Source organism: Loxodonta africana, chromosome 1 (genome assembly GCF_030014295.1).
Source record: "Loxodonta africana isolate mLoxAfr1 chromosome 1, mLoxAfr1.hap2, whole genome shotgun sequence".
Classification (NCBI taxonomy): domain Eukaryota; kingdom Metazoa; phylum Chordata; class Mammalia; order Proboscidea; family Elephantidae; genus Loxodonta; species Loxodonta africana.
In genome coordinates this window covers 212,343,255-212,366,253 of record NC_087342.1, presented here as the reverse complement: position 1 = coordinate 212,366,253, position 22,999 = coordinate 212,343,255, and the positions used below count along the sequence as shown (strand labels likewise).

Here is a 22,999-nt window from a genome sequence, read left to right as displayed (position 1 = left end):
TGCCCCAACCTGGAAGCAGCCAAGATATTTTTTAATGGGTGAATGGATAAACAAACTATGGTATACTCCTACAATGAGGTATTATTCGGCCATAAAAAGAAATGTGTTCAGCTACAAAAAGACATGGAGGAACCTTAACTGCATACGGGTACCTGAAAGAAACCAGTCTGGAGAAGCTACAAACTATATGATTCCAACGATATGACATTCTGGAAAAGGCAAAACTATAGAGACAGTAGAAAGATCAGTGGTTGCCAGGGCTCCAGGGATTGGGGGAAGTGAGGAACACAGAACATTTTTAGGGCAGGGAAGCTATTCTGTAGGTTACTGTAATGGTGGACACATTTCTGAAAGCCCCTAGTGCCGTACAACAAAAAGCATGAACCCTAAAGTACACTATGGGCTTTAGTTAATGATAACGGATTGATGTTGGTTTATCATCTGTAACAAATGTATCATACTGGTGGGCAGAGAGGAGAGGGAGTATGTGGGCACTCTGTGCTTTCTGCCCAATTTTTCTGTAAAATTAAAAAAAAATTTTTTTAATCACAAGGAATTAAAAAAAAAAAAATCATGTATCTTCATTGACATGAATTCTCAAACTGTTTTCCAGTAACCAGTCTTCTCCAAATATGTTTTTGATTCTCTTACATTTCTTGCATAGCCTCTTATGCCCTGTCTTAAGTACTAAGTAAACACTTACAAGGAGCCCTGGTGGCGCAATGGTTAAAGCACTGTGCTGCTAACCAAAAGGTCAGTGGTGAGAACCCACCAGCTGTCCTGTGAAAGAAAGATGTGGCAGTCTGCTTCCGTAAAGATTTTCTGGCTTGGACACCCTATGGGGCAGTTCTCTCTGTCCTTACAGGGTCACTATGAGTTGAAATCAACTTGGTGGCAATGGTTTCGGGTTTGGAAACACTTATACTTCGGAAAAAAGAAAGCTTCAAGAGTATTAGTTTTAAAACACAGAGAGTCTGGCTTTGGGAAGCAGTTGAAGAAAACCGGGACAAAGGGTGTTATAAATATTGATGAGCAAATTCCTTTCACTTAACAATAAGAAATAAGGATTAATAGCGCAATTTATATTTCAAGTGGGAAACAAACCAGGAAAATATGTAAGACAAAAAAACAATCACTTTCCAGGGCTTAGCGTTTAGTGATAAAGACCAGATTCATATCACCGGATGAAAAATAACACATATACACGCAAACACACACACACACAAAGGAAAATAATATGCAAAGGAAATAAAATAATGGACTTTCCTGACATGAGTTCTCTGACCCAGGCCAGAAGGAGTTCTGTAGTTACTTTTAAAGTGTTTAAAGGTGGCACCACTCCAAAGGAAAATGAAATTAGGAAATTACCCACCCAAGTAAGTTATCTAAACGATCAGGTCTTCTCTTAAAGCAATATAAACTCACTATGATTCATCCAAATGGAAGTCTTTTTTATTAAGAGAATGATGGGCACATTGCTACTTTCCTCCATAATTCCCTTAGGAATCAAATGTGGCAAAAAAGAAAGAAAACCAAGTAGAACAATTCTATATACGCCATTTAATAATCAGAAATCAGCAAAATTACTACCACCCATGGCTTGTTTAAGAATGTTTTCATAGAAAGGTCACCGAACATGGCTTGTTCAGCCAAGTTCACTCCCTTTAGAAGGACCCGTAGGGTTGCTATGAGTTGGAATCGACTAGACGGCTACGGGTTTTACAACGACTGTCTGTGTAAAAGGCTGGAGGCTTTGATACTAGCCAGCTCTATGGCTGGACAATTTATACCCAATGCTCAACCTGTGTTAAACAAACAATATTCCCATTTTCTAGAATGGACAGGAAGTAAGGGAGTCTCCTCAACTCCATTTAGAAACAAGATTTTATGGTTTATATTTGTCTGTAAATGGTGGTCCTGATGGTTTGGCCATTTACTGCTCAGCTGGCTCTTTTGAACACATGATGGAAGGTGCCCATGTTTATGAAACCACTAACATCAATTACAACAATGTACAAAAATGACACTTAATCACTGCATCACCAGAGCTCCTCCATACAAAATTTAGCACTCATTTTATATTATTCCTTTCCATAAATGGGTTTTATCCCTGGAATAGGCCTGTAATGAATAATAAATGCTCCATCAATAAAAAGGTAGGGCCATTAAGATTCTTTTCATCTACCCGTGTGTGAAAAAGACTGTACCAAGAGAAAAATTTATTCTATTGGGAGGAAAAAATTAAGAGGAGTATTTAGTCTCCTTCATTTTTTTATTGGTACATATATATACAAATATAATACAACTTTTGCCAACTCAACTTTTTTTTAATATGTACAATCCACTGATGCCATTATGTTAATTATGAAGTATCTTCACAGTTAATACAAATTGAGGAAATATGCTTTAATGCCATCATAGATTCCTAGGAAAACAGACTAAAAGAACTTCAAACAAGTGGGTATAGTAAAATTAGTATACATTATCTCTCTTAGACCCACAAAATTTGTAACACCCATTTGGTCTGATTAAGCTTAGCTTAAAAGTACACAGATACACAAACTGAAACACAACGCCTCCTTTTTGTGTCAATGGTGCTCTCAGACTCATATTTTTTAAAGGCTGTAACTACAAAGAGCAGTCATGGTTATTATTTAAGTTCATTACCCATTCATGAGACAATGGGTCCCCACTCTGTCCATTAAATTTGTGAAATATTTATTTTGTCTATTATGGCTTCTCAAGGATCCTTAGGGGTCTTAAGTGGGTCCCACTGATGTGAGCACTAAAGAAGGACTGAAAATGGTACAGTCTTTCTGCAGCTATTTTCCCTCCAAAATTCCAGCAGCCTCCAAATCATAAAGATTCACCAGCAAACACTCGTATGTGGGGTAGAATAAGGCCATTGAGAGTCTTTCTTCCATTCATTCATTCAACCAACATTTACTGAATACTTAACACATGCCAGGCATTATTCTAGTTCCTTTGGGATATTACCAGGGAAGAAAACAAAAATCCCCTGTCTTCACGGAATTTATAATCTGTTTTTTTTTTTTTTTTTTACATATATGTGGAGGACAGGTAATAAACAGTAGATGTATTTTATAAAATTTATAAGTCATATAGTATGTTAGAAGGTAAAATGTACCATGGAAAATGAAAAAAGTAAGGTAGAAAAGGGGAGTCAGAAGACTGCTGGGCGAACCACTTCACACCCACCAGAAGAGCTATAATCACAGAAACAGATAATAACAACTGTTGGCCAGAATGTGGAGAAATTGGAACCGCATACATTGCTGGTGAAAATATAAAATGTGCAGCTGCTTTGGAAAACAGTTTGTTAGTTCCTCAAAAAGTTAAACATAAGAGTTACTGTATGACCCAGCAATTCCACCTCTTAGGTATATACTCAAGAGAAATGGGAACATATGTCCACATAAAAATTTATACACGAATGTCCATAGCAGCATCACTGATAAAAGCAAAGAAATGGACACAACCCAAATGTTCAGGAACTGATGAATGGATAAGTAAAACATGGTATATCTATACAAGGGAATATTATTCAGTCATAAAAAGAATGAAGTCCTGATGCATGCTACAACATGGACGAACCTTGAAAACATGCTAAGTGAGAGAAACCAGCCCCAAAGGACCACATATGGTATGATCCCATTCATATAAAACATTCAGAAATGGCAAACATATAGACAGAAAGTAGGGCTGGGGGGATTGGGAGGAAATGGAGAGTGACTGTTAATGGGTGTGGTTTATTTTTTATTTTTTTTAGGATGATGAAAATGTTTCAAATTGACTGTGGTGACGGTTGTACAACTCTGTGAATATTTTAAAAAATTGAATTTTAAAGTTTAAATGGGTAAATTGCGTGGTTATGTAAACGATATCCCAATAAAGCTGTTAAAAAAGAAGAGCACTAGGGAGAGGACAGGTTCAAAATAGGAATGATCAAGAGAGGCCTCATTAAGAAGACAACGTCTGAACGTGGACTTCATTGAAGAAGGTGAGGTAGCTGGTCAACAATGAAGAACTATGGGGGAAGTCTCCCTTTGTTTTCCATTTCAAAATATCAGAGAGGCTATCAAAACCTCATTCAAGACAAAACGGACAACAGGAATGGATCTCTAACTATTAAAAAAAAAAAATTACATAAATTGAATTTGTAGCTTAAAAACTTTTCAGAAAAGAAAGAAATCTCCGGACCCACATGGCTTAACTAGTGAATTATACCAAACATCTAATGAAGAAATAACACCCAATCTAAACAACCTCTTCCAGGAATAGAATAGGTGGAAACACTTCCCACCCTTGATATCAAAACCAGACAAAGAAAAACAAATAGACCAATATTGTGAATCCTCAACAAATATTAGAAAATAAAATTCAGCAACATATTAAAAGAATAATACACCATAACTAAAAGGGGTTTATCCCAGGAATGCAAAACTGTTTCAATATTCAAAAATCTATAAATGCAATCAACCACACTAAAAATCTTAGAAAAACCACATGATCACATCAATTGATGCACAAAAATTTTTGAGAAACTCAACATCTATCCATAATATATATTTCCAGAAAATCAGGATTTAAAAGACACTTCCTCAACCTGATAAAAGACCATCTACAAAAAAAACCTACAGCTATCATATTCAATAAATGTTTTCCTCCTAAGACTGGGAACAGGGCAAGGATTTCCACTCTCACTACACCTATTCACTACTGTATTAGAAGTCCTAGGTAGTGCAATGAGGTAAGGAAAAGAGATAAAAGGCATACAGATTGGAAAGGAAGAAATAAAACCATCCCTATTCACAGATGCTATAATTGTCTATGTAGAAAATCCTAAGAAATCTTCACTAGACAGGTGAGTGAGTTTAGCGAGGTAGCATAATACAGTTGTATTTCTGTATTTCTATATCAGTGAATAATTAGAACCTGAAATTTTTTTAATAAAGAGAGCAACGGCAGCTCCAAAAAAAGAGAGGAATACTTAATTATTTCTAAATAATATCTTAGGTATTATTAGGTAAATCTAATATGCTGAAAACTTTAAAATACTGATAGAATAAATAAACCAAAAACCAAATCTATTGTCATTGAGTTGTTTTCTACTCATAGCAACCCTGTAAGACTGAGTAGAACTGTTCCATAGGCTTCCAAGGAACAGCTGGTGGATTTGAACTGCCGACCTTTTGATTAGCAGTGAAAGACCTAAATAGATAGGTAATGCATTCGTTCATAGATTGGAAGGCTCAACATAGCGATGATATAAATATATCTCAAATTAAGGTATAGATTTAATGCTATTCCAATAAAAGTTCCAGCAGGATTTTTATTTATTTTTTGACAACATAGAAAAACTGATTCTAAAACTTACATGAAAAGCCAAAGGAACTAGACTAGCTAGAACAATTTTGAAAACGAAGAACAAAGTTTGAGGAATCATACTACTTGATTTTAAGACGTATAAAGCTACAGTAATCAAGATGGTGTGACAATGGTGAAGGAAGAGATACATAAATAGAAGATAACAGTGAGTCCACAAATAGACTCACACAAATGGGGCTAATTAATTTTTGACTTTTAAAAACATGCAAAGGGAATTCAACAGAGAAGATAATCTTTTCAACAAATGCTACTGGAAAGCTCTTACACATGACACCAAAAGTATGACCCTAAGACAAAGATGCAGACTAAGACAGACTAAGAAGAAAGGTCTGATCTACTTCTGAAAATTAGCCAATGAAAACTCTATGGATCACAACAAATATTGTTTGATATACTGCTGGAAGATGAACCCCCTAGGTTGGAGGGCATTCAAGATACACAGTGCTGTAATAATGGACCAACCATCATGAAGGTGGCGCAGGATAGGGGAAACATCTATTGTACATGGGGTTGCCATGAGTTGGAGCTGACTTCATGGGGACAAACAACAATGTAAGAAGGGAGCGTGCCTATCAGGACATCATTAGGAAGGTGCAAGAAAATGCACAGGATTGAGAAGAGGCACGTGCTAGAGGATATGTAGAAGGGGGTAAGTAAAAGTAAAATAAAATAAAATATATTGACACTAAGGGATAAAACACATCACCTTATTAGAAGAATCTGGGTAGTGTTTTCCATACGTAGGAAAAAAAAAATTGAGCAGAGATATAATACAGAGTATTGAGAATCTTTCAATTCCCTGGACATCTATACAAGATACTCATTTTCTATTTGATTAATATTTATCTTTTCAACAACAACAGGAATTCCTATGCTGGACTTGATTCCAAATAGTAAAAATGTAGCTGTGGAAGTACAAGGAATAAGAATTGTGGGGAAAGTCAATGGGTAATCTTAGAATTAAGATACTGTTATTGTTTGGCGCTGGCGAGTCAGTTCCAACTCATAGAGACCCTATGTACAACAGAATGAAACAGTGCCTGGTACTGCGTAATCATGCTTCAGCCCATTGTTGCAGCCACTGTGTCAATCCATCTCACTGAGGGTCTTCCTCTTTTTCGCTGACCCTTTACCAAGCATGATGTTCTTCTCTGGGGACTGATCCCTCCAGATAACATGTCCAAAGCATGTGAGACAAAGTCTTGCCATCCTCGCTTCTAAGGAGCATTCTGGTTGTACTTCTTCCAAGACAGATTTGCTCGTTCTTCTGGTAGTCCATGGTATATTCAATATTCTTCGCCAACGCCACAGTTCAAAGGCGTCAATTCTTCTCCAGTCTTTCTTATTCATTGTCCAGCTTTCACATGTATATGAGGCAATTGAAAACACCGTGGCTTGGGTCAGGTACACATTAGTTTTCAAGGTGACATCTTTGCTTTTTAACACTTTGAGGAGGTCTTTCACAGCAGATTTGCCCAATGCAATTCATGTTTTGATTTCTTGACTGCTGCTTCCATGGGTGTTGATTGTGAATCCAAGTAAAATGAAATCCTTGACAACTTCAATCTTTTCTCCATTTATCACGATGTTGATTATTGGTTCAGTTGTGAGGAATTTTGTTTTCTTTATGTTCATGTGTAATCTATACTAAGAGGCTGTAGTCTTTGATCTTTATCAGTAAGTGCTTCAAGTCCTCTTCACTTTCAGCAAGGAAGGCTGTGTCATCTGCATGTCTCAGGTTGTTAATGAGTCTTCCTCCCATCCCAGTGCCCTGTTCTTCTTCATATAGTCCAGCTTCTCAGATTATTTGCTCAGCATACTGTATAAATCTGGTGAGAGGATACAACTGCCTCTTGATCTATGTACCAGTTCCTGATGAGCATAATTAAGTGTTCTGGAATTCCCATTCTTCACAATGTTATCCATAACTTGTTATGATCCATGCAATCGAATGCCTTTGCATAGCCAATAAAACACATATAAACATCTTTCTAGTATTCTCTGCTTTCAGCCAGCATCCATCTGATATTAGCAATGATACACCTCATTCCCTGTCCTCTTCTGAATCCAGCTTGAATTTCTGGCAGTTCCCTGTCCATGTACTCCTTCAACCTCTTTTGAATGATCTTCAGCGAAATTTTACTTGGGCGTGATATTAATACTGTTAGATAATTTTTGCATTCGGTTGGATCACCTTTCTTTGGAATAGGCATAAATATGGATCTCTTCCAGTTGGTTGGCCAGGTAGCTGTCTTTCGGATTTCTTGGCATAGATGAGTGAGCATTTCCAGCACTGCAACCATTTGCTGAAACATCAACTGATATTCTGTCAATTCCTGGAGCCTTGATTTATACCAGTGCCTTCCGTGTGTTTGGACCTCTTCCTTCGGTACCATCCATTCCTGATAATATGCTACCTCCTGAAATGGTTGAACATCGATCAATTCTGAAGACTAGATGAGTTGTGGAATGAAATGTTTCAATAAGCAGATGTAATGCTAGAAGCACTCACTCTTCTATGCCAAAAAATTTGGAAGATAGCTACCTGACCAACCAGCTGGAAGAGATTCATATAAATTCCATTTCAAATAATTGTGTTCATATGGAACCTGTACATAGACCAAGAGGCAGTAGCTGGAAGAGAACAAGGGGATGCTGTACTGTTTAAAGTCAGGAAAGGTGTGCATCAGGGTTGTAGTACTCTTTCACAATACTAACTCAATCTGTATGCTGAACAAATAATCTGAGAAGCTGGGCTATATAAAGAATGCTGCGTCAAGACTGGAGAAAAACTCACTGCAATCTGCGATATGCAGACAAGACAGCCTTGCTTGCTGAAAATGAAGAGGACTTGAAGCACTTACTGATGAAAATCAAAGACTACAGCCTTCAATATGGATTACACCTCAACATAAAAGAAAACAAAAATCCTCACAACTGGACCAATAAGCAATGTCATGATAAAGGGAGAAAAAATTTAAATTGTCAAGAATTTAATTTTACTTGGATCCACAATCAATGCCCATGGAAGCAGCAGTCGAGAACTCAAATGAAGTATTACTCTGGGCAAATCTGCTACAAAAGCCCTCTTTAAAATGTAAAAAAGCAAAGATGTCACTTTGAGGACTAAGGTGTGCCTGACCCCAGCCATGGTATTTTCAATTGTCTCATGCACACGCAAAAGTTGGACAATAAAATAAGGAAGGATGAAAAAGAATTGATGCATCCGAACTATGGTGTTGATGAAGTATACTGAATATACCACAGACAGCCAGAAGAATGAACAAATCTGTCTTGGAAGAAGTACAGCCAGAGTGCTCCTTAGAAGTGAGGATGGTGAAACTTCGTCTCATATAATTCGGACATGTTGTCAGGAGGGACCAGTCCTGGGAGAACACCATGCTTGGTAAAGCAGAGTGTCAGCAAAAAAGAGGAAGACCCTTAATAAGATGGACTGACACAGTGGTTGCAACAGTGGGCTCACTGTGAGGATGGTGCAGGATCAGGCAACATTTTGTTCTGTTTTTTTTTTTACTCTTATACAAGGTTGCTATGAGTAGGAACTGATTTGACAGCACCCAAGAACAATAACGGTATTAAAAATAGCCAAGAAAGGAAATAGGAAGTGTAGTTTAGATACACAAGCTACCTTGTGAACTTCATAAGACCAGGGACCTTGTCAGGCTTTTCCAAATCATGACATGCTCTCAATAAAACCTTACTGAATAATCTAGGATTGTGGAAAGTACATTTCATGAAATTCAGAGAAAATTTAATATGCCCCCATGATGAGGAGCTCTGAAATTGAAAATAGATCAAAAGGATGAAAGAACTTTAAGAAAGGGTGAAAAGATCATTGTGTAAAAATACGATTAGGATATGTATATGGAGCCCTGGTGGCTAACTGAAAGATTGGTGGTTCAAACCCTCCCAGCGGCTCCCCGGGAGAAAGACCTGGTGATCTGCTCCAGTAAGATTACAGCCTATAAAACCCTAGAGGGCAGTTCTACTTTTGTGACGTGCGGTTCCTATGAGTTGAAATAGACTCCATGGGACCTAACAAGAAGAGCCAGGGAATAGTTGGAAAAATGGGAGAGGCATTTCAGGTCAATATAAAAGAAATCCCTCCTCAACAAACACAGCCAAGATTTAGGAGTTCGGAAAGGAGCTGAATGACTGTTTTTAGGTTGCTAGAGATGGGGGAATTCCTGCCATGGAGCTAGAACCTCATGACTGGTATGGTCCTTTACAACTCTAAAATTCTCCATTGTAATTGAAAACTCAGAATACATTTTACAGAATAGTGTTTGGTTTTATCTGGGAGAATATTAAGAGTACCAGACTTCTGGAATTTTATGTTAAAATGTGCTTTTTAAGTTGGTTTGGAAATATACTTATCACATACACATATATAGAGGCTTTTTTTCCTATAGAAAAACGCTCAAATTCCAAGTAATATAAAAAGCAGTATTTGGGACACCACCACTCTGTAAGTTAGAGATTGTCTGAAGATAGAGGCAATATTGCATTATTATTCCAAGTTATAAAAGGCATTCTCTGTAAGACTTGCTAAACCTGGATCCACCAAAAAATCAGAACTTGTGAGGAATTCTTCACTTAGCCTCCGTGAGGCTAGTTTTCTGACTTTTGCTTTGATGGCTGGTCAGAGTCTAGCCCTTGGGTTTGAAATAAGGAAAGAAAGCCATAAGAAAAGCACTTATGTTACAGCTAAATCACTTCCTTGGTTTCCTGCTCCTTTCTGGTAGAATTGTAGAGAGTGAATTTGTGTGATTTGTCAGGAGCCACGTGCTAGCAACAGATATCAAGATTAACCATGAGGTTCATGAATGTGAGGCATTTTAATTGATACACTACTGGATAGAGTTAAGTTTACAGTGGACTAGAATCACAGTGTATTAACATCCAATTATTAGAAGGAAACGCATGCTATCTCAAATGTGCTTACTTAGTATAATTTGAGTGCTTTCCCTTCCCTCCTTCCTGTCTTTGCTCAGATGAAGCCTTCCTAGTAAAGCTGCTCTGACCACCCTATTTTAAACGTAACCTCCCTCCCATGTTCTCTATCCCAATTTCTTGCTTTATTTTTCTCTTATCAATTTCTAATATACTACCTAACTTATTGGGTTTACTTTCTGCCTCCTATCCCTACTAGAATGTAAGCTTCTCATGAAGGAAGTTTTACCTCTTTTGTTCTCTGTTGTATCACATATAGTAGGCGCAGATGTTCAATAAACTTTTTTTGTTGAAAGAACAAATTAAATGCTGTCTAACATGTAAGCAAGGAGCTCTAGGTGGACCTGGATTTACTGTGTGGCCTTGGCTGGTTACGTAACTTCTCTCTACCATAATGAAATGGGAAAAGAGGGAGTTTGTCTTCCCTTCCTCCAACATGGCGTGAGGGTGAATGATACCTGGAAGTACCTTCATCGTCTTAATGGAATGAGATAGGTAAGGCTATCTTATTATTGCAACCAGATCAGTCCTTAACAAGTATCACGTGGGGCAAATCCTCTAGCTTTGCCCTACCTTCTAGATCTGGAGAACAATCCCAAGCAGCAACATTAAGCCTCCATGGTTACAGAGAATATTACCTTTAATAAGATCAAACATAATTTTGATTCTTGCCAACCATTTTTCTACGTGTACACTGCTGAAATCAGGCTAGTCAAGTAGAATCCAAATAATTCCCCAGGCCAAATCCTTCTTACAATGAAATCTCTAGTACTGGAAGCAAACCTGTGTATTAGAGCTGCCTTTTTTTTTTTTTTTTTTTCTTCAATGATCAGTCCTTACTGATCTGGGGATGAAGTAATCATTTAGAGAGGCAGCATAGTGTAATGGTCAAAGTATTGTTGTGTGCTGTCAAGTTGATTCCAACTCATAGTTACCCCATGTGACAAAGTACAACTTCCCCATAGGGTTTTCTTGGCTGTAATTTTTACAGAAGTAGATCGCCAGGTCTTTCTCCTGTGGTGCCATATTGCTTGGGTTCAAATCTTGGCTTTGCCTCCTACCAGCTATGTTTCCTTGAGCAAGTCATTTGAATTTTCTGGCCCCTGTCTTCTCATCAGTAAGATTGGGATGATAGAGCACTTAAACTTCATAGGGTTGTTTTGATGATTAAATGAGTCAATGTGAATAAAACTCTTGGATCAGTCCTTGGCAAATAATAAGCATTCAACAAAAATTAACCATTATTATTATTAGGGAAAGCAGAGTTTCTTTAGTAAATTAAAGATTTTACCGGATGAAACCCTACAAGATTCCTTGAACACTGATACTTTTAACAATGTTATCTAAGAATCTAGACAGACATTCTTTTCCCATGATGAACAATCCAAATAAAAGTCAATTTTAATGAAGATAAGTTGCCTGGATTTTCTTTAGGAGTACAACTTACTTTTTCAAATAAGATTAAAAAAAGGACAGAGAGGTTTCCTCTAATTATTTTATTGCCTTCTTAATAGTTATGCATGGATGTAATTGTAAAGTACATGTTTTTGGTTAGTTTTTGTCTTTTCCATTATGATTTTTTACATCTTCAATTCCTCTAATAAAGACCTAAAACACCCAGAGTTGTATTTTTATAGTAGATATTCAATACACAGATGGTGCAGAGGCCAACTGGCACCCTTCTGCCTACCACAGCAGCCCCCAACATAGCCACAGGGCCCACGCCCTCAGCCCTACCACTGACCAACCCCTTTCCTAGTCTGGATTTCTGTTTAATAGAAGTTTTAATTGGTAGTAGGTCGGATACAACACTGATTTATTAATGCCATTGTAATAACAGATTTACAATTGTGACAGGAGTAAGAATGTTTTGGTAGTCCTTGAGTCAGCTGTACTTTGGAATGCTCTTCTGAGCCCGAAGGTTGCCCTGTTCTGCAAGGCAGACTGAGACTGTGTCCTGACTTCAGTTCTCCAGCTCCTTTTAATGCAGGAAGTTACCCACATTATCAACTCTGGTTAGTATGGCTATTAGGTTCTAGGACAGGAGAATATCTCCCTTTTCCATCTACCTGCCCAGGTGCCCCTCAGCTTTACCTTTGTCTCCTGATTGAGGGGGTCCATCTTTGGTCCCACTTGTGTTCTATACCTCCCCTATTTTTAGAACTCACAATGTCAATTATGCCTTTTTTCCTAAATATTTTTTTTCCTGTGGTTTTTGTAGGGGAGGGAACAGTTTCTTCCACTGAATGTATAAATATGCTTGCATCTCCCAAACTGAAGAATACAAACAAATGCACACCCTCTCTAAACACAGTAAGTCCTCTAACTTCTGATTAGTCTCTCTCCATTACCATCAGGACCAGACATCTTGAAAATCCATCCTGTATCTGCTGCTTCCCCTTGCTCTCCACAATCATTCCTTGCCCACTGCAACCTCCCTCTGCATCCAGCACTCCACTGAGGTTACAACAAGCTCTGAATCACCGCAGTTAGTGTTCTATCATTTGTATCCTTTTCAACATCTACAACATTTGATATTCCCGATTACTCCTTTCTTAAAATACCTCTTGTTTGATTTATAAAAGTCTTTGACTTTTTGTTTTCTATTTTGTCTACTCTCTTGGTTAAGTGGTAGAATTCTTTCTTTCCATGCCGGAGACCTAGGTTCAATTCTTGACCAGTGCACCTCAGCACAGCCACCACCTGTCAGTAGAGGCTTGCGTGTTGCTATGATGCTGAGCAGATTTCAGTGAGGCTTCCAATATGATGGATTAGGAAGAAAGGCCCGGTGATCCACTTTCAAAAATGAACTAAAACCCTATGGATCACAATGGTCTGATCCAGAACCAGTTAAGGGGGTGGCACAGTACTGGGCAACTTTTTGTTCTGTTGTGCATGACAGTGCCAAGAGTCAGGGGCCGACTCAGCATAGACCATTAAAACATGCTCATTGACTTTGTACAGATATTGAGAATATTAGACTGTGGTACAATAAGAAATTTTGATAAAGAGATCCTTTTGGACAGTAAACATGGAGAAAATTGAACTTATATCAAGACATAAATGCCTTTCCAGCTTAAACAAATGTCACTGACACTCCATTGAATCAGTCTTAATTCTTCGCCTGAGATTTAAAGCCAACTTCCCCCATGAGTCTATATGAAAGATATTTGTTGTTGGAGCCCTGTTGGTGCAGTGGTTAAGAACTCAGCTGCTAACCAAAAGGTGAGCAGTTCGAATCCATCAGCCGCTCCATGAAAACCCTATGGGGAAACTCTACACTGTCCTATAGGGTCACTATGAGTTGGAATCAACTCAATGGCAATGAGTTTGGTTTTGGTTGTTGTTGTTAGGTGCCATCAAGTTCGTTTTAAATCTTAGTGATCCTATGTACAACAGGACGAAACACTGCCTGGTCCCACATCATCCTCACAGTCATTCTTATGCTTGAGTCCATTGTTGTAGCCACAGTCTCAATCCATCTCACCCAGGGTCTTCCTTTACCAAACATGATGTCCTTCTTCAGGAACTGGTCCCTCCTATTAAGTACATGAGATGAAGTCTTGCCATCCTACCTTCTAAGGAGTACTCTGGCTATACTTCTTCCAAGAAAGATTTGTTCATTCTTCTGGCCATGGTATGTTCAATATTCTTTGCCAACACCATAGTTTAAGCCATCAATTCTTCTTTGATCTTCCTTATTCATTGTCCAGCTTTCCTATGCATATAAGGTGACTGAAAATACCATGGCTTGGGTCAGGTGCACCTTAGTCTCCAAAGTGACGTCTTTATTTTTTAAAACTTTAAAGAGGTCTTTTGCAGCAGACTTGCCCAATGCAACATGTCATTTGATTTCTCGGCTGATACTTCCATGGGCATTGACTGTGGATCCAAGTAAAATGAAATCCTTGACAATTTGAATCTTTCTCTGTTTATCATGATGTTGCTTATTGGTCCAGTTATGAGGATTTTTGTTTTCTTTGTGTTGAAGTGCGATCCATACTGAAGGTTGTATCCTAGGTTTCCATCGGTAAGTGATTCAATTCCTCTTCATTTCAGCAAGCAAGGTTGTGTCATCTGCACAACACAGGTTATTAATGAGTTTTCCTCAATCCTGATGCTGTGTTCTTTTTCATATAGTCCAACTTCTTGGATTATTTCCTCAGCATACAGATCAAATAAATATGGTGAAAGGATACAAACCCGATGCACACCTTTCCTGACTTTAAATCATACAGTATTCCCTTGTTCTGTTCAAAAGACTGCCTCTTGGTCTATGTGCAGGTTCTAATTAAGTGTTCTGGAATTCCCATTCTTTGCTATGTTATCCATAAGTTGTTTTGATCCACACAGTCAAATGCCTTTGCACAGTCAATAAAACACAGGTAAACATCTTTCTGGTATTCTCTGCTTTCAGCCAAGATCCATCTGACATCAGCAATGATATCGCTCATTCCACGTCCTCTTCTGAATCTGGCCTGAACTTCTGGCAGTTCCCTATTGATGTACTGCTGCAACCACTTTTGAATGATCTTCAGCAAAATTTTACTTGTGTATGATATTAATTAAAAAAAAATTTTTTTTTTTTTTTATATTGTTCGATAATTGCTGCATTTAGTTGGATCACCTTTCTTGGTAATAGTTATAAACATGGATCTCTTCCAGTCAGTTGGCCAGATAGCTGTCTTCCAAATTTCTTGCACTGACGAGCACCTCCAGCGCTGCATCCATTTGTTGAAACATCTCAATTGGTATTCCTTTAATTCCTGCAGCCTTGTTTTTCCGCATATTTTTCAGTGCAACTTGGACTTCTTCCTTCGGTATCATCGGTTCTTGATCATTTTCTACCTTCTGAAATAGCTGAATGTCGAGAAATTCTTTTTGGTACAGTGACACAGTGTATTCCTTCCATCTTCTTTCGATGCTTCCTGGGCTGTGCAATATGTTCCTTGTAGAATCTTTCAATATTGCAACTTGAGGCTTGAATTTTTTCTTTTCTTTCCACTTGAGAAATGCTGAGTGTGTTCTTCCCTTTTAGTTTTCTAACTCCAGGTCTTTGCACATGTCATTAGGATACTTTGGCTTCTCAAGCAACCCTTTGAAATCTTCTGTTTAACTCTTTTATTTCATCGTTTCTTCCTTTTGCTTTAGCTACTCTACGTTCAAGAGCAAGTTTCAAAGTCTCTCCTGGTATCCACTTTGGTCTTTTCTTTCTTTCTTGTCTTTTTAATGACCTTTTGCTTTCTTCATGTATGATGTCCCTGATGTCATTCCACAACTTGTCTAGTCTTTAGTCATTAGTGTTCAATGGGTCAAATCTATTCTTGAGGTGGTCTCTAAATTCAGGTGGGATATACTCAAGGTCCTAAATTTTGGCTCTTGTGGACTTGCTCTAATTTTCTTCAGCTTCAACTTGAACTTGCAAATGAGCAATTCATGCTCTGCTCTGCAGTCAGCCCCTGGCCTTGTTATGACTGATGATTGAGTTTCTCCATCTTTTCTTTCCACAGACGTAGTCAATTTGATTCCTGTGTATTATATCTGGCAAGGTCCATGTGTATAGTCACTGTTGATGTCACTGAGAAAAGATATTTGCAATGAAGAAGTCATTGGTCTTGCAAAATTCTATTGTGCGATCTCTGGCATCATTTCTACCACCAAAGCCATATTTTCCAACTACTGATCCTTATTTGTTTCCAACTTTCACATTTCCATCACCAGTAATTATCAATGCACCTTGACTGCATGTTCGATCAATTTCAGACTGCAGAAGTTGGTAAAAATCTTCAATTTCCTCATCTTCAGTATTAATGGTTGGTGTAAAAATTTAAATAATAGTTGTATTAGCTGGTCTTCCATGTAGACGTATGGCTATTATCACTGACAGTGTTGTACTTCAGAATAGATCCTGAAATGTTCTTTTTGATAATGAATGTGACACCATTCCTCTTCAATTTTTCATTTTTTTTAGATAGTAGACGAGATGATTGTCTGATGCAAAATGGCCAATAGCAGCCCATTTCGGCTCACTAATGCCTAGGATATCAATCTTTATGTGTTCTATTTCATTTTTGATGACTTCCAATTTTCCTAGATTCATACTTCATACATTCGATGTTCCGATTATTAATGGATGTTTGCAGGTGTTTCGTCTCATTTTGAGGTTTTCATTGGCCAGTTTTTTCAGAAGTAGACCACCAGGTCCTTCTTCCCAGCCTGTCTTAGTCTAGAATCTCTAGACTGAATCCTGAAGGTATTTGAAATACAGGTGACATGGCTTCCAGCATCACAGCAACACGCAAGCCACCACAGTACAACAAACTGATAGATGCAGGGGTTTAGAGGTACTAAATGATATAATTCTTAAGGTTTAACAAACCCACAAATTAAATTAACAATAAAAAATTTTCAAACCAATAGGCTATGGCTCCCCTAGGACAGAGACCATTTATTTGTTCTAAGATATGACGGAAATTTAAAATTAAACAACAGTTAAGGCAATGCTTTTCTTTCATGTACCCATTTATATCTTACCCACAGAACAAATACCTTAAAAAAAATTATCAATAAGAGAGTGCTACTGGAACTAGGTGGATAAATATATAACAATATATATTTCATGGATCATAAATAGATACTTATATCCACAAAGCTGATGAACATTTCCACTGCTAGTTTCCCAATATTTCATCTTCTCTCCCACACATCAGTCTTTTATATGAATTTATAAGTATACGAATATAAATATATTTAATAAATATATATATTAAAAAGACTATATTAGAATATATTTCTAATATTTTTTTATATACTAGTCAAAGTGAGGAGAAAAAGAAGGCAAATCTTTCTTAAATGAAATAATTTCATTTCAAATATGGATAATCTTTTTTTCTAGAAAAATCTGCAAGACACAATTTTCCACGTTTTGAAGAATTTAGGTATTTACTTTGTGTATATGATATTCATACCTGCTGAGGTTTCTCGAAATTTGTCACTCGTCTTCTTTTTCCTCCATTTCCAAGGCTTAAAGATTTTACCAATGGTGGATAGTTTTCCCTTTCTCTTGAAGGGAGGTGTTTGGGAACCTGCTGTGGGGCCATCTGAGTTTGCTAGAGAAGCTTTGTCCAGTCCGTCAACTGTATTAAAGAAAAAATAATGTCAGACAAGGGCTGTAGTAAAAGTTTGAAACAACATTATCTATTTCTTCATGGGTTGTTAACAGTAAGCACAACCACTCTAATTGTAATCTCATATGAACTTCATTTTGTCCCATTTCCCAACTAGCAGGAATCCCCTGATATCAACTGGTAAATAAATTGATCAGAAATTATAGTCACTGTATTCATTTTCAGGAAAAAGAAAGGAGAGACCGACATGGAAGGGCCTGAGAAAGGTGTACTAACTCCATCTGCGACAACTGTATCAATATTTTGTGTAGGAATACAACATTCTAAATATCCCTAAAATAGGATGTTCTTCTAGAGACTGTTTTGGCATTCTCAGTAATAAATATTACAGTTACGGTTTAGTTAAAATCATATATTCTCCTTCACAAAATGAAATTTAGTGCCAAGAAGCTACATTTTAACTACCTTTTTGTTCCAGCAACAAAAATTTTTCAACTACAAATAAACTGATAGCTAGCACTACCAGTAAGATAAACATAGGAAATGTGGGCACTGTGTATGAGAGAACATATTATTACATACCTTAATCATTTTATTCACCAAAGGAAAGGCACAAAACCTTAAATTGCCCTGTAGTATGTTCAAAAGAGCAGGGAGATAGCAATAACTTATATTACCCCAACTATCAAAATTAATGGCAAAAACCAGAAATAGACCAGTGTTGGACATAAAAAACCTATACAAAGAGAGCTACATAACACTACTGGAAGAAACCAAAAGAAAAACATACCATGCTCATGGGTAGGTAGACTCAACATTGTGAGGATGTCAATTCCACCCAAAACCCATTGTTGCTGGGTCATTTCCGATTCATATTGACCCTACAGGACAGAATAGAACTGCCTCATAGGGTTTCCAAGGAGTGCCTGGTGGATTCAAACTGCTGACCTGTTGATTAGCAGCCGTAGCACTTAACCACTACGCCACTAGCAATCTATACATACAACGCAATTCCTATCTAAATACCAACAGCATTCTTTATGGAGATGGAAAAACTAATCACTAACTTCATATGGAAAGGGAAGAGTCTCCAGATAAGTTAGGCATCACTGAAGGAGAAGAACAAAGTAGGAGGCCTTGGACTACATGACTTCAGAAACTACTATACAGCTACAGTAGTCAAAACAGCCTGGTACTGATACAACGACAGAAGCATTGACCACTGGAAAGAACTGAGAAACCAGATATAAATCCATCCACCTACAGTTACCTGATCTTTGAAAAAGGCCCAAAATCCATTAAATGGGGGAAAAGACAGTCTTTTTAACAAATGGTTCTGGCAAAACTGGATGACCATCCATAAAAAACAAAAAACAGGACCCATACCTTACACCATACAGAAAAACTAATTCAAAATGGACCAAAGACCTAAATATATAACCAAAAACTATAAAGAATAAGGAAAAAAAAATAGGATCAATGCTAGGGGCCCTAATACATGGCATAAATAGGATGCAAACCATAACTAGCAATACACAAGCACCAGAAGATAAACTAGGTAACTGGGATCTTCTAAAAATTAAACACTTACGGTCACCACAAGACTTCACCAAAAAAGTAAAAAGCGAACCTACAGGCTAGGAAAAAATTTGTGCCTATGACATATATGACAAAGGTCCAATCTCTTCAATCTATAAGAAAATCCATCATCTCTATAACAAAAAGACAAATTAAAAAATGGACAAAGGACATAAACAGACATTTTACTCGAGAAGACATTTAGGCACCTAACAGACACATAAGGGAATGCTTGCGATCACTAGCCATTAAAAAAAAAAAAAAAAAATTTGGAGGAATGCAAATCAAAACTACACTGAGATACCATGTCACCCCCATATTACTGGCACTAATTAAAAAAATAGAAAATAACAAATGTTGGAGAAGCTCTGGGGAGATTGGAACTCTTATGTGCTGCTGTTGGGAATGCAAAATGGTACAACCATTTTGGAAAACAATATGGCACTTCCTTAAAAAGCTAGAAATAGAAGTACCATAGAATCCAGCTATCCCACTCCTAGGAATAAATCCTAGAGAAATAAGAGCCACCACACAAACAGACATATACACACCATGTACACTGCAGCATTATTCACAATAGCAAAGAGATGGAAACAACCTAAGTTCCCATCAACAGATGAATGGATAAACAAACTAAGGTACATACACACAATGGAATACTACACGATGCTGTTGTTGTTGTTAGGTGCCATCGAGTCAGTTCTGACTCATAGCTACCCAGCGTACCACAGAACGAAACACTGCTTGGTCCTGTGCCATCCTCACAATCATTAAGGATAGTGGCTTCTTAACATCATCGCCTTGTTGGTGTAGAGTTTAGAAGAAAATCTTTTAAAAGGTTTGACCATCACGTGTAAAGGACAGCAAAATTCCTTGATAGCTTTGAAAAGCAGTCATCTTCACAGTTTGTGGCCAAAATTTAGTATTTTAAAAAATATGAGGTATGATTTTTAAAATAAGGAGGGCTAGAGCTGTGAGTCAAAAATCCACTAGAGGGAATCTAACAACAACAGTGTTAACACTTCATTTTTAGGGAATCCTTGACACAGCATACAATTGTTGTTGTTAGGTGCCGTCGAGTTGGTTCCAACTCATAGCAACCCTATGTATCACAGAATGGAACACTGACCGATCCTGGGCAATCCTCACAGTGGTTGTTATGCTTGAGCCCATTGTTGCAGGCACTGTGTCAATCCATCTCATTGACGGTCTTCCTCTTTTCCACCGACCCTGTGCTTTACCAAGTGTGATGTCCCTCTCCTGAGACTGATCCTTCCTGACAACATGTCCAAAGTATGTAAGAGTATGTAAGTCTAACCACACTTGCTTCTAAGGAGCATCCTGGTTTGTACTTCTTCCAAGAAAGATTTCTTCATTCTTTTGGCAGTCCACAGTATATCAAGTATTCTTCATTGACACCACCATCCAAAGGCATCAATTCTTCTTTGGTCTTCCTTATTCACTGTCCAGCTTTCGCGTGCATATAATACGATTGAAGACACCATGGCTTGGGTCAGGTGCACCTTCATCTTCAAGGTGACATCTTTGCTTTTCAATGCTTTAAAGAGGTCCTTTGCAGCAGATTTGCCAAATGGAATGGGTGTTTTGATTTCTTGACTGCTGCTTCCATGGCTGTTGATTGTGGATCGAAGTACAACGAAATCCTTGACAACTTCAATCTTTTCCCTGTTTATCATGTTGTTGCTTATGGTCCAGTTGTGAGGATTTCTGTTTTCTTTATGTTGAGGTGCAATCCATACTGAACGCTGTGGTCTTTGATCCTCATCAGTAAGTGCTTCAAGTGCTCTTCACTTTCAGCAAGCAAGGCTGTGTCATGTGCATAATGCAGGTTGTTCATGAGTCTTCCTCCGATCCTGATGCCGCATTCTTCTTCATGTAGTCCAGCTCTTGGATTATTTGCTCAGCACACAGACTGAATAGGTATGGTGAAAGGATACAGCCCTGACACACACCTTTCCTGACTTTAAGCCAAGCAGTATCCTCTTGTTCTGTCTGAACAACTACCTCTTGATATATGTACAGGATCCTCATGAGCATAATTAAGTGTTCTGGATTCCCATTCTTAGCAATATTATCCATAATTTGTTATGATCCACACAGTTGGATGCCTTTGTATAGTCAATAAAACACAAGTAAACATTCTTCTGGTATTCTCGTCAAGCAGCCAAAGCAAAAGGAAAAAATAATGAAGTAAAAGAACTGAACAGAAGATTTCAAAGGGCAGTTCACAAAGACAAAGTAATATAATGACATGTGCAAAGAGCTGGAGATAGAAGTACACACTCAGCATGTCTCAAGCTGAAAGAACTGAAGAAAAAATTCAAGTTGCAATAGTAAAGGTTCTATGGGGAAAATATTAGACGACGCACAATGCGTCAAAAGAAGATGGAAGGAATACACAGAGTCATTACACTAAAAGGAATCAGTCGATGTTCAACCGTTTCAAGAGGTAGTATATGATCAGGAACCGATGGGACACAACAATAAAAAACAACAATGAATCTCTGAAACATCTCACAACACTGATGAATCTGAAGGGCATTATGCTGAGTGAAATAAGCCAAACACAAAAGGACAAATACCACTATTATAAAAACTCAAGAAAAGGCTACATATAGAAAGAAACAATCTTCGATGGTTACGAGGGAGGGGAGGGTGAAAGAGGGAAAAACATCAACTAGATAGTAGATAAGTGGTAGCTTAGGTGAAGGGTAAGACAGTACACAATACTGGGGAAGTCAGCACAACTTGACCGAGGCAAAGTTATAGAAGGTTCATAGAAGCATCCAAATTCCCTGAGGGATAGAGTTACTGGACTGAGGGCTGGGGACTACAGTCTTTGGGGGGAATTTGCTCAATTGGCATAATATAGTCTATAAAAAAAATGTTCTATATCCAACTGTGTCGAGGAGCGCCTGGGGTCTTAGAAGTCTGCAAGAGGCCATCTAAGATACATCTACTGGTCCCACTCTGTCTGTAGCAAAAGAAGATAAAGAAAACCAAAGACACAATGGAAAGATTAGTCCAAAGGACTAATGGGCCACAAGTACCACAGCCTCCATCAGCCTGAGCCCAGAACTAGATGGTGCCCAGCTACCACCACCAATTGCTCTGACAAGGATCACAACAGAGGGTCTTGGACAGAGTGTGAGAAAAATGTAGAACAAAATTCAAATTGACAAGAAATGACCAGAGTTACTAATCTGAGAGACTGGAGAAACCCGAGGAATATTGTCCCCAGATACCTTTTTAGTTCAGTACTGAAGTCACACCTGAGGTTTACCTTTCAGCCAAAGATTAGATGGGTCTATAAGACACACAATAACACACCTAGGAATGTGTTCATAATTCAGTCATTTATATGAGACTAAATGGGCACACCAGCCCACAAATGAAGATGAGAAGGCAGGAAAGAATAGGAGGAAAACTGGACGAATGGAAATGGTGAACCTGGGGTGGACAAAGAGAGAGTGTTGACACATTGTGGGGTTGGCAATCAATGTTATAAAACAACTTGTGTATTAATTCTTTAATGAGAAGCTAATTTGCTCTGTTAACTTTCACCTAAAGCACAATTAAAAATAAAATATTTGTTTAAGCTGGGTGGAATAGAAGAGAAACCCTCTAAGTTGAGGAATAAAAAACCTGAAAATTCAGAAAAATCAACAACACCCCCCCCCCAAAAAAAGGAAAGAAACAGACCACTGTCACCAAAAGGAGAATAGATAAATCAACTGTGGTATTATTTATTCAATGAAATTCCACTCAGCAATAAAAATTAATGAACAATTGATACATACAACAACATGGATATATCTCAAAAACATCGTGCTTAAAAAAAAGGCCATGCACATGGTTCCATTTATATTAAGTTCTAAAATAAGCAAAAC

At 37.8% G+C, this 22,999-nt stretch overlaps 1 protein-coding gene across 4 annotated transcripts in view; it reads right to left on the bottom strand.

The window, feature by feature from the left end:
* PHACTR2 (phosphatase and actin regulator 2) overlaps nt 1–22,999 on the bottom strand; it is a 341,627-nt gene that overhangs the window by 89,232 nt on the left and 229,396 nt on the right. For all 4 annotated transcript variants that reach the window (XM_064291660.1, XM_010588137.3, XM_023551977.2 and 1 more), the window contains exon 2: nt 17,352–17,519. Coding sequence is in view for 3 of the 4 variants with exons in the window: in XM_010588137.3 (XP_010586439.1) it covers nt 17,352–17,519 (168 nt within the window). In the remaining variant the exon portion in view is untranslated. The remainder of the gene's footprint in view (nt 1–17,351; nt 17,520–22,999) is intronic.